Source organism: Anolis sagrei, chromosome 5, assembly GCF_037176765.1.
Source record: "Anolis sagrei isolate rAnoSag1 chromosome 5, rAnoSag1.mat, whole genome shotgun sequence".
NCBI lineage: Eukaryota > Metazoa > Chordata > Lepidosauria > Squamata > Dactyloidae > Anolis > Anolis sagrei.
The window spans coordinates 45,336,984-45,349,388 of NC_090025.1; the positions used below are offsets into that span (position 1 = coordinate 45,336,984).

The 12,405-nt window shown below is 39.8% G+C and overlaps 1 protein-coding gene across 1 annotated transcript in view; it reads right to left on the minus strand.

The window, feature by feature from the left end:
- The window catches only part of MGAT4D (MGAT4 family member D), a 40,658-nt gene that overhangs the window by 13,938 nt on the left and 14,315 nt on the right, over window positions 1-12,405 (minus strand). The window contains exons 2-8 of the mRNA XM_060776204.2: window positions 12,170-12,331; window positions 10,018-10,158; window positions 7,251-7,384; window positions 5,135-5,181; window positions 4,324-4,437; window positions 2,992-3,067; window positions 1,789-1,903 (exon numbers count right to left, since the gene is read on the minus strand). Of these exons, the coding sequence (XP_060632187.2) occupies window positions 1,789-1,903; window positions 2,992-3,067; window positions 4,324-4,437; window positions 5,135-5,181; window positions 7,251-7,384; window positions 10,018-10,158; window positions 12,170-12,331 (789 nt within the window). The remainder of the gene's footprint in view (window positions 1-1,788; window positions 1,904-2,991; window positions 3,068-4,323; window positions 4,438-5,134; window positions 5,182-7,250; window positions 7,385-10,017; window positions 10,159-12,169; window positions 12,332-12,405) is intronic.

Below are 12,405 nucleotides of genomic sequence, written 5' to 3' on the forward strand. Positions count from 1 at the left end.
CAATGAGGAACAGACATGTATAACCCAGGAACATCACTCCGTTATTCCCAGACAGAAGGACAAAACCAAACCTGTCTGGACAGATGGCCATGCAGCTTTTGAATGATAATAATAATGACTAAGTTTTGTTCCTAGCTTGAAAGTATCCATTTCTGTTTAATAGTGTAGTCCTGACTTTAAAAGTAGTGGTTCTACTCCACAAACTTTGTTTGTGTGCCACAAACTTCATTAAATGTGTGGAGGACAAAGTTTATCTTGACAGGACAAAGTTTTTGCCCTCTAGTAAACTTTTGCTATCTTTTCAGGATAAAAGCAACGAGGAACAGATATGTATGACTCAGTAACAAAACTTGTACAAACTGTGCGCATATTAGCACCTGCACATTTTTTTTTAAAGCTGAAATTTCTGGTGGACATCTTGCAATGGCCATCTTGTCGGCTTCAAAATCCCATAATGAAGCAGCAAGTCTGGATGTCGCAGGCAGAAATCCCAGGACCAACAGACCTGTGTGCGGACCTGCTCTCAGGCCCTGGGTTTTTTGTCCCATCTATTAAACTCGCAATTTGGTGCTATCTGGAGGCACCCCAAGTGTCACTCAAATGAGAGGATCAACACTTGGTGGATACTTTCTCAATGTTCAATTTAAGTTTTCAAAAGTATTGCACCACAATACCTTTACACACTGAAAAACTGTTAAAGGAAGATCAAATATGCAAAACTAGCTAATGTTCCAAAGAATTGCTTATACTAGTGTTTACATTGTTTTACGAGGTAAGAGCATGCCTTGGACTCTGGGAATTACATATAAACTAAGCACCTCCTGCTTTGCTTTGTCTGTGTTACTCTTTCACCAACTTAATGGAGGAAATCAAATTTCTGCACAGACTTACAGCTACTCCATCTTGACTTGTTAATTTTTTCCCCTCTGCACCACAAGTCCAAGGCAATCAACCATCTTGAAGAATATGTAATCACTTTTGCATTTCGGGTCCAACCTATCTTTGAGACCAAATCTCATTCTATGAGCCAGTGCGGGCTTTGAGATCTGCCGGGGAGACCCTTCTCTCAGTCCCACCACCGTCCCAAATATGGTTGATGGGGACGAGAGAGAGGGCCTTCTTGGTGGTGGCCCCCCGGTTCTGGAATCCACTCCTTTGAGAGCTTAGGTTAGCACCCTTGCTTCAAACCTTCAAACCTTCTGATCCAGTTTAAAAACATGGCTTTTCAAACAAGCCTTTGATCTTGAGTAGATTTTTAAAGGCAGTCTGAGGATTTACTGTTGGTGTTGCCTTGGCACTGGGTGTGTCAATTGAAAACAACCTGTTTTTAACCATGCTATGACTGCATTTTATGAATTTTAACGTTTTATTGTGTAGTTGCATCTGTGTGCGATCGTAATTTCATGGTTTTATTGTTTTTAGGTCTATGTACTATTTATGTGCGGCACTTTGCTGTGCTTTGTTAGTCGCCCCGAGTCCTTCGGGCCGTGGGGTGATGGTGATGAGGCACAAATAAAATTTATTTATTTATTTATTATTAACACTTACTATATTTCTCAGATTTTGTTTCACTTGTAGACTGTTCTTCAAAGACTTCCCACTCAGTGGGATAAAGGCATGCTTTGACTTAGAAATCCCCATGTATGAAATGGGTTTACTTTAACTGGGACTAACTGGAGTTAACACAGTAACACTATATTTGGGACCATTTTTTAAAAAATGAGTTTCTCATTAACATCCTTGTCCCATTCTTGCTTAACAACACTTGGGCATTGTTGCTGTACTTACCAATAAACCCAAGCTGAGAAAATTCAAGGACCATCCACTCTTGTGATCTCTGTTGCTCAATGAAGTCTTTTATTATCTCTATATATTCAGGCTTGGCTTCAACATCATCTTCTAGCTAGAAAAGGAATACAGTCTTCCTTGAGTGAGACAGAAGTGAGATAAAAGGCAAATGTTTCTCCTTAACATTAAATCTAGTCATGTCCGACTGTGGAGGGTGGTGCTCATCTCCATTTCTAAGCCAAAGAGTCGGCATTGTCTGTAGACACCTCCAAGATCATGTGGCCGGCATGACTTCATTGAGAGCCATTACTCTATATTAATTTGAATTAGTTCAACTAAAATCCTTTATGTATTTATGAAAATATTTGTTACTTATGTCAAGAGATGTCAGAGCAACAAACAAAACTTTCGTTCCCTCTTTCCTTGAATATGAATATGAAAGCCAATTAATGGAAACAAATTTAAAAACCTGTTTTACAAATTGGTAGGGATGCTATAAAAGCTACAGCCGTGAAACTGTACTCCCAGTATACATTCTTGACTTTTTTACTGAATCGAAATGCTAAAAGCTGCTGTAGCTTTTTTTTAATGTTTTCGTTTCAGTTCCCTGGGGAAGTGATAGAAAGCCCTTTCTAAGAGCTACTGGAAGGGAGCTTCTCAAAGATGCTTTCAACTTTGGAAAGGCATAATTATCTCAGGATGAAACAGACCTAAATGGGCACAGAAAATAATTACAATTCACCTCTGGTGAAGAGGGATTTGACTGCTTGCTCTTATGGCTCCCATACAACCATTATCTGTTCCTTGGCATGACCAAAGGTCTCCCAAGGGGCTGGAGAAAACATGAAGAACCGCATGCACTGAAAATGTTGATACAATTTTCTCTAAACCTCTGTCAGTTTTTATGGATTAATAAAGCCTTTCTTCCATTTTCTTCAAAAAAGAGCAAAAATGGTATCTTTCATAGTGAAGTTATGGAAGATGAAAGAGTTAAAAGAAAAAGTAGATCAATATTTGAAGAATTTTGTCTTCTAGCACAATAAAGAGAGGTAGGGGGCAATTAGTTCACTAATAACCAATGTTTACAGAACTATATATTATAGAGACAGAATACAAATGTGAGATAGATTATTATTTTGATTCCAGCGACCAAAGCTAGTACAGTTTAATCTGTTTAGCTATGCATTTAGTATGTGAACATACCTGTAAATAAAATGTTCCTTTTGGTTGGGCATACAGCATTAGGAAGCTAAAATCCAAAATTTGTTTTGATCGCCATCTAAATACAAGCAACAAGTTCTGTTTTTAAAGGAGAAGCTACATTGCATTTTATCTTCTTTCTCTTTAGACAACATTAAAGAAAACCTATGACAGTCTGTTTTCTGGACAAAGTTCAGAATGGACATTTATGATTTGCTAGGTTTGGTCACTTGAACTGCAGGAGATACAATGGGAAACAAAGCCTTGTTGACCTTCTGACTCTGTCAGTGTTCTTCAGTACCATTAGTCTAAGGGTGCTTCCAGACAGGGGTAAAATTCATGCCAAAGCAGGTTTTGCCATGGGTGTTGTCCCTACAAACTGCTCAAAACCTGAGCATTCCCGAGCAGGGTAGCTACATGATGTTCTGGTAACTACATTATACAGGGATGACATGCAGCCACCCAGAACTCCCCCCACCTCAACCCCCCCCCCTTTTTTAAAAAATAAAAAGTTACCTGGCTGCCATTAAGGTACTCCTTCAGTCCTCCTTGTGCATAGAAATGACATGCCAGGAGATGGGGAGGAGAGATTTTCCTCCTCACCCTACCGCCCCCAGGTAATTTCTAAACACCAGCATCACGCTAATGGTGGCTGGGTAAGTTTTTCTTTCCCTTAAGGAGTTATTTTGGGGAAGGGGGTGGATGTCCTCTCGGGTTTTTGGGCTCATGGAGCCCGAAAAATTTAGATGGCTGTGTGGATTGGGCATGATGCAGTCCCCAGGCCCAATCCATACAGGGCCCACACCTGGTAAGACCCAGATCTTACCTAAGATCCAGATCTTACCTGGTGTTTAATTAATTGGGAACAAACAGTGAAATCTTGCTTTGCTCCGAATTAATTCGCTTGTACATGAGGCATTGTTTGGACGCCTCAGGTAAAAGTGCTTCAGGTCCCGCATTTTTGGGCTTGTCTGGAAGGCCCTTAAGGCCCCTTCTACTCTGTTATAAAAGCAGATAATCCACATTATCTGCTTTGAAGTGGATTATATGAGTCTACACTGCCATATAATCCACTTCAAAGCAGTCAGGATTTTATATGGCAGCGTAGAAGGTGCCTAAGTATCCTCTGCAAAATCTCTGTGAGCTGGAACTTTGAAGCACTGTGAATTATGGTGAGCAGGAGGACCTTGCTTTTTGCATTTCCTGGATCCACTGACAATTGCAGTCCTCCACCCCCACTATATTCGACTGCCTTGACGAAACATTTTAAAGTGACTAAAACCACCCATTTAAAAAAAATGATTTATAAAGTTCAGCCCAAGAAGTCTACCATACCTTACTCTCTCCTGTGAATCCCCTAATGTTTGTTTCAAGTTAGACAACTGAGGATAATAGGAAGCAGGGGGAGAAATAACTTCAAGAAATCCAGAGACAACCTCCTTTGGGAAGCTAGAAAGAGAAACAAACAGACAGAACATCATTTTCATCAAATTAAATTCTATAAAGAAGAACAGGCTACTCACAGGAACTAAGAAACAACAAAAAGTTGCTTATGAACCATAGAGGGGCTTCTCTAATTTTTAACAAAATATTTTAATTTAAGTGATATGTTGCAAGCAATACATTCCTTTCCAGTTCTGTTACGTCTCTAAGAAAGGAGTCATACTCCTTCTTCAAGTTGTTTCAAAATATTTTAGAAATACACAGCAACAATTGCTACTCCCATTGTGTCATCAAAGTAAATGAATTAAGCCTCCACAGTCACCTATGGACCCACCACCAAGACCCTACGCTTGAAAGGCCATCATACTCGGACAATGAGGAACTGCATAAGTAGGTAAGTATATGTACACATGGGCATTTGGGGGTGGTATCATTCAATTATCTCAAAATAGTATTGGGTATCCAAAGATTATAAATTCAAGTGAGAACTACATTGAAGTAAAATTAAAGGATTTAGCTGAAATAATACAATTTTCCAGTCTTTCTAATTTATGTTAATATATAATTTGTTACAGATTGCAATACAGTAATCAAAATTACTAACTAGCAAACATTTTCTACTACTGTATTTGTCTTTTTAAAAATTCATATATTTTATTGGTACATGCTGTTTTGATAGACTGACATACTAGGAAAGACTTACTTGCTTATGATGCTATCTGTAATGCGGTTAACATATTGTAAATTCGCCTAGAAAGGTTAAAGAAAACGTAAGTATTTCTAATTTTTTTTTCTAACGAAGCATTTTACTAACACTTGTAGGGGAAATCTCTCTGTGTGTTTACGCCTTCAAGCAACTGTCAATTTATGAATTTCAAAGTCTTTTTGAACGTTAAGGAGTAGTCAGAAGTGACTTTGCCATTGGATAGAATGCATCAGCTCTAGTTTCTGATACAGAACATATGCCATCCAGTAGTCGCCATCTGCTCTCCCACAGAAAACCATATTTAATAATCTAGAGCTGATGTTGTCTATCCAAGGGGTCGGGGCTGTTCAGTGACAGGGAAGAAATGGCAGGCGGCATGAAAGAAGCAGAAATAAAATAAAATAAAATAAAATAAAATAAAATAAAATAAAATAAAATAAAATAATAAAATAAAAAAGAGAAAGGAGGCTCGTGAACCAGATTTTTGTCCTTGTGGCCCACTGGTGGTCTGTGGCCCACAGATTAAGAACCACTGCTTTATGGGAATCATGAAATACACCCTTGGTAATCTGTGTGGTTTACATGAAAATGGTTTGGTAGATAGATAAACAATAGTAAGTAAAGTCATGCTAACCTAAATGCCCTAAAGATACCATATTCCATCTGATTTTGGAAGTTAAGTAGGAGCAGCCCAGGTCAGTCGTTAGTCACTAAAAACCAAGTGTTGAAAGCTATACTTCAGAGGAATGAACTGGCAAAACCATTTCTGAGTATTCCTTGCATATGAAATTTATAATTTGACGAATGGCTTGAAGGTGCACGCACATGCACACACATGCACACTAATGTTTTATACATATTATGTATTAATTTTATATAGTCCCTTATTGCCAGAAATGGGATTCAGGAACTTTAATGAAGTTTCATATTATAATAAGATATTATATTCTGCAACCAGGTATAATATTCTACAAAACCAACAAGTTGCAGAATTGTCTGAAGGCTCAGCAGAAAATCTGATAGAAGTATTATGACTCTCTAGTTGTTTTAACTATTATACATACATTGAACAAGACACTAGAACTGCAATGCTTGGTGAGTTCCAGCATCAGATGCCAGTTTTCAAAAAGAGAAGCTTGTTGTCACATTAAAAATTACTTCATTATACTTCTACATTAAATCCCATTCCACCCTGCTCACCATCCCATTTTAACCAGCATGGATAAATAGATGAAATTGCCATCATTTTTGGTGTATGGAATCATTGGCAACCAATCTTGCCACTCTTGGCCCTTCCACACAGCCATCTAACACAGAATATCAAGGCAGAAAATCCCACAATGTCTGCTTTGAACTGGATTATCTGAGTCCATACTGCCATATAATCGTTCAATGTGGATTTTATATAGCTGTGTGGAAGGGGCCTCTGAAAGCTGTGTGATAGACTGCAGATACAGCTTTCCTCTCATTGCAGCTCTAAATCGGAAGCGATTCTGTTACTTTAATGCCACAGAGCTTTCGGAGTGGTGTAAAAGGGTAAAGGCTTTCCCCTGACATTAAGTCCAGTCATGGGTTTGTGCTCATCTCCATTTCTAAGCCGATGAGCCGGCATTGTCCGTAGACACCTCCAAGGTCATGTGGCCGGCATGACTGCATGTAGTGCCATTTCCTTCCTGCTGGAGCGGTACCTATGTTTTCAAACTGCTAGGTTGGCAGTAGCTGGGGCTGACAGCGGACGCTCACGCCGCTCCCTGGATTCGAACCTGCGACCTTTTGGTCAACAAGTTTAGCAGTTCAGTGGTTTAACCCACTGCACCACTGGGGGCTCTTTGGAGTAGTGTAGCTATGTGGAAACAGGTCAGAGCTCAAGATCTTTCAGCAATTATGCAGAAAATGAAATTTCAGCTGGTGAAGTTTACATGACATTGTCATGCTTATCTCATAATCTCATGCAAACATGAAACTTTTAAACTGAGACTGGATGGCCATTTGTCAGGGGTACTTTGATTGTGCTTTTCCTGCATGGCAGGGGTTTGGACTAGATGGGCCATGTGGTCTCTTCCAACTTTATTATTCTATGATTCTATGCGACAATATCATGCTAATCTCTTACCTCGGCTATAAAGACAATTACCACAGAATTGTTCTTCTGTATTTCAGATATTCCAGAGAAAAGAGACTTGAGAGTAGCTACCAAATAATTTTGTTTTTCTCTTCGCACTGTTGGAATGCCCATTACTAAAGACACTGACACAAAGAAATTATATGCGCTTAGTTTTTTTAATAAGTGCATAGAACAATTTCATGTAGTTAGTATATCACAAGAATTGAATTTGTGCAATAACATAATATCCTTATTCTTAACACAATGTAACTCCTATATTTAGTCAAACAAGTCAGCAGATGTGCATCTATCTATTCAATACAATGCATTCAATACAAAAAGAAAGTAGGTTGCTGTGAGTTTTCTGGGCTGTATGGCCATGTTTGAGAAGTATTCTCTCCTGACGTTTTGCCCACATCAGAGGTTGAGGGGTCTGTTGGAATCTAGGCAATTGAGTTTTATGTATCTTAGAATGTCCAGGGTCAGATAAAGATTTCTTGTAAATAAAGACAGTAAGTAAAGAGGAACACTAAAAAAAACTAAAAAAACAAACAAACAAGGGGAATTCCAGCCAGGCTTTGAAGCAGCAAGGCCATTAAATGCTAATCAAGGTGGCCAATTGCAAAATTTACCCTTGGCCCAAGCAGACAAGAGTTATTTCTTCCACCCTGGACATTCCACAGATATATAAGCCTCACTTGTCTAGTTTCCAACAGACCCCCTCAACCTCTGACATTGCCTGCCATAGATGTGGGGTTTTTTTGTGTGTGTGTCAGGAGCAACCGCTCCTGTTGTGAGAGAATTGGCCGTCTGCAAGGACGTTGCCCAGGGGACGCCTGGATGATTTTTGATGTTTTTATCATCCTTGTGGGAAGCTTCTCTCATGTCCCCGCATGAGCAGCTGGAGCTAATAGAGGGAGCTCATCCGCCTCTCCCCGGATTCGAACCTGGAACCTGTCGGTCTTCAGTCCTGCCGGCACAGTGCTTTAACCCACTGCGCCACCGGGGGCTCCATATAGATGTGGGTGAAACGTCAGGAGAGAATGCTTCTGAAACATGTCCATACAGCCTGGAAAACTCACAGCAACCCAGTGATTCTGGCCATGAAAGCCTTTGACAACTAACTTATGATATATTCTAAAACTTTTAAAACACCCAGTTCTCCAATATTTTATGTGTACATGCCAAAAAGCCTTCCACCACCAGCTCCTTGAGTGTGGTATTAATGGGCGGTATATGTGAAATTGCCAATATGATTTCCATTCACCCCCAATTTATGATGTGGTAATTTGGTTAGGAGAGCTGCTGAGCCATAGCATGCTATACATTTTTGTTTCAAAATTTTTTGTATATAGATAATTGTTTTAGGGAGAAGTTACAAAATGTTTTAACAATGTAGTATATTTTGCATGCCTTCTACAGGCAATGATTCTTTATTAAGGTATAAGTTAACTGATTTCCTATCTTTCTTCCAATTAGCTCAGTGCAGCTTTTGTGGCTCACCTCTTCCTTCTCACTTTATCCTCACTATATCCCTATAAAATAGATTATGCTGAGGAGGGAAGATGATCAACACAAGGACGTTCTGTGAATTTCCTAGGATAGTGCAAGAGTTCTGCCTGAGCAACAGAGTATAACGTGTCCACTTGCATAGCTCTACGTATAGATCAGCAGGTACACAAACACAGGGATATTCAACAAGAGCTGAAATTAATAGAGTACTACGAGGGTTGAATGAAAAGTAATGCCTCCACCTTCGTAACTCCTCAACAGATGGCAGTACTGGTATGCGACAGGTAATGGCTTGTTCAGTAGACTCTCCTCTACAGTTCCATTTAGGTGGGAAGCCTTAGCATTGAATGGTTGTGTTGTTAAAGTGCAAAGTATGGAACCCTGCGCAGACGGTCGGTCAATGCGACTAAAGTAACATGCAGTCATTGAATTCTTGACAGCAGAATGTGTCACCCCAAAGGAGATTCATCAGAAAATGCAAGCTGTTTATGGTGATTGTGTTGATGTGAGTACTGTGCATCATTGGGCAAGTAAGTTTAAAGTTGTTGAGGTGGGAACATCTGACTTGCATGACAAAGAATTGGACGTCCTGTGACAGCAACCACTGAGTTTCACAAGCAAAAGGTTGACAGATTGGACAATCATTATACCACTCAGGGAGAAATTTCAAGCATAATCGGCATTTCACAAGAACGTGTGGGTCATATTATTGCTTTGCTTGGCTATCGGAAGATCTGTGCATGATGGGTACCCAGGATGCTGATGCCTGAAATGAAGGCACACAGACTTGAAACTTCAGAGACTGGATCTCACCACCATACGACATCCTTCATACAGTCCAAATTTAGCACCGTCTGACTTCCATCTGTTCCTGATAATGAAAGAAGATCTGCGGGGACATCATTATGCTTCTGATGAAGACATTGAGAGAACTGTGAGATGCTGGTTGTGGAAACAGAGTGTCCACTTCTTCTGTGACAGCTTCAGAAAACTTGTCATCATTGGCAGAAATGTATCCAATTGTCTGATGATTATGTGAAAAAGTGAATAGTGGTAGTTAAAGAGCACATTCTAAGGATTATTTCTGCATTTGATTTATTAAAATATTCCCATCCAAACCCAAGTAACAAAGGTGGAGGCATTACTTTTATTCAACCCTCGTATTTCAGAAAATGCATACATCACAATTTTACTGCAAAGAACAGAAATGAGTTATACATTAATTTTATGGCTAACATTATCGAACATTACATATTATTCTTACCCCCAGTCCTTCCTTGTCCAATTATGACATTTGGATGGATGCTGTTTTCATGCTTCCGGAGATGCGGCAAATAGTAGAAGATATTTGTAAGATTTAACGGGAGCTTGTTGATGTGCTTGGGCACTTTGCACTTCACAGAGGCTTAAAAAGAAATATGCCAAATCCAAACATTTGATTATGTGCATAACATCTTCCAAGTTTTAACCATGGCATGATTAAATGTGTGCAAACAGCATGCTTAAAGATTCAGCCTGCCAACTGTGACCCACAAATAAAAATTATACCATTTGGTTGCTGTGAGTTTTCCAGGCTGTATGGCCATGTTCCAGAAGCATTCTCTCCTGACGTTTTGTCCACATCTATGGCAGGCATCCTCAGAGGTTGAGAGGTCTGTTGGAAGCTAGGCAGATGGGATTTATATATCTGTGGAATGTCCAGGGTGGGAGAAAGAACTCTTGTCTGCTTGAGGCAAGTGTGAATGTTGCAGTTGGCCACCCTGATTAGCACTGAATGGCCTTACAGCTTCAAAGCCTGGCTGCTTCTGTGGAATGTCCAGAGTGAGAGAAAGAACTCTTGTATGCTTGAGGCAAGTGTGGATGTTGCAATTGGCCACCTTGATTAGCATTTAATGGCCTTGCAGCTTCAAAGCCTGGCTGCTTTCTATCTTGGGGAATCCTTTTTTGGGAGGTGATTAGCTGGCCCTGATTGTTTCTTGTCTGGAATTTCCCTGTCGTATTTATTCACTGTCCCAATTTTAGAGGGTTTTTTTAATACTGGTAGCCAAATTTTGCTCATGTTACGGTTTTCTCTCTGCTGAAATTGTCCACATGCTTATGGATTTCAATGGCTTCTCTGTGTAGTCCGACATGGTGCTTATCCAGCATTTCTGTGTTCTCAAATAATATGCTGTGTTCAGGTTGGTTCATTAAGTGCTCTGCTATGGCTGACTTCTCTGGCTGAACTAATCTGCAGTGCCTTTCATGTTCCTTGGTTCGTGTTTGGAAGATGCATTTGGTGGTTCCTATGTCTACCTGTATACCATGCACTGTGGACAAATCTACACAAATGCAGCATCCACAACAAACCTCACAACCTCTGAGGACGCCTGCCACAGACGTGGGTGAAATGTCAGGAGATAATGCTTCCGGAACATGGCCATAGAGCCCGGAAAACTCACAGCAACCCAGTGATTTCGGTCATTAAAGTTATCGATAACACATTATACCACTGGTTATAAACTTGCATCCCTCTGTAAAAATTCATAGCTGCAAAATATATGCAACCCCTGTTTCCCTTTTTTGGATGATACATTTTTTCTTTTTCTTTTTGACCAAATGGCCACTCTAACTACAGGCAGTCCCTGAGTTACAAACATCCAATTACATGAGACTCGTAGTTAAGAATGGGGGAGAGACAACAGGAAGTGAAAGAAATCTATCCCTAGGAAGGGAAATTAGCTGCTGAAAGAGTTATCATGGGGGGAAAGGTGTCTCCACTGAAGCTTTGTCTCAAATCCTTGTTTCCACAACAAGTCAATTTTTTCAAAATCCAATGATCACAAGGACAGAAAGAGAGTTGAAATCTTCTGAACGGGGGCACAGACAGTAAAACAAACACCACAATTGTGTTTGTTTTTTTCACTTTATTTTTCTTTGTTTCAGGAGCAACTTGAGAAACTGCATGTCGCTTCTGGTGTGAGAGAATTGGCAATCTGCAAAGACATTGCCCAAGGGATGCCCGGATGTTCTGATGTTTTACCATCCTTATGGGAGGCTTCTCTCATGTCCCCGCATGGGGAGCTGGAGCTGACAGAGGGAGCTCTCCCCAAATTTGAACCTTGTTCTTCAGTTCTACTGGCACAAGGGCTTAACCCACTGCACCACCAGGGGCTCCTACAGTGGTGTTAAACCTTCCCAATGCTATCCAAAACTTATATGTTTGGCCAGACTTAAACTTAGAAATGTATCTGTTCCAATTTACATACAAATTCAACTTAAGAACAAACATACAGAACCTATCTTGTTTGTAACTTGGGGATTGTCTGTAGTCCAATAAAGTAAATAAGTCATACTACATTTGTGAAAGCACAAGTTTCTTTTCTGACTTAACTTAAGAATTTGCAATCATTAAAAAAAGAGAGTCCAACACAAACCTGTAACGTTTAGTGAACTCGCAGTTGGCACACCAATGAATTGTTTGATTTCATTCAGGACATTATACAGCTCACGTGATCTTTTTCTGTTTTCTTTTTCAGCGTACAAAAGTCTTTGGCGAAGGTTCAAAAGCTGCCCTTCATAGAAACCAGTTCTACTTTCTGTAATTGTAAATGTAAATTATATATGTCAGATAATAAATTAATTAATTGATAGAAAGCAGAGTTCAGGAGGC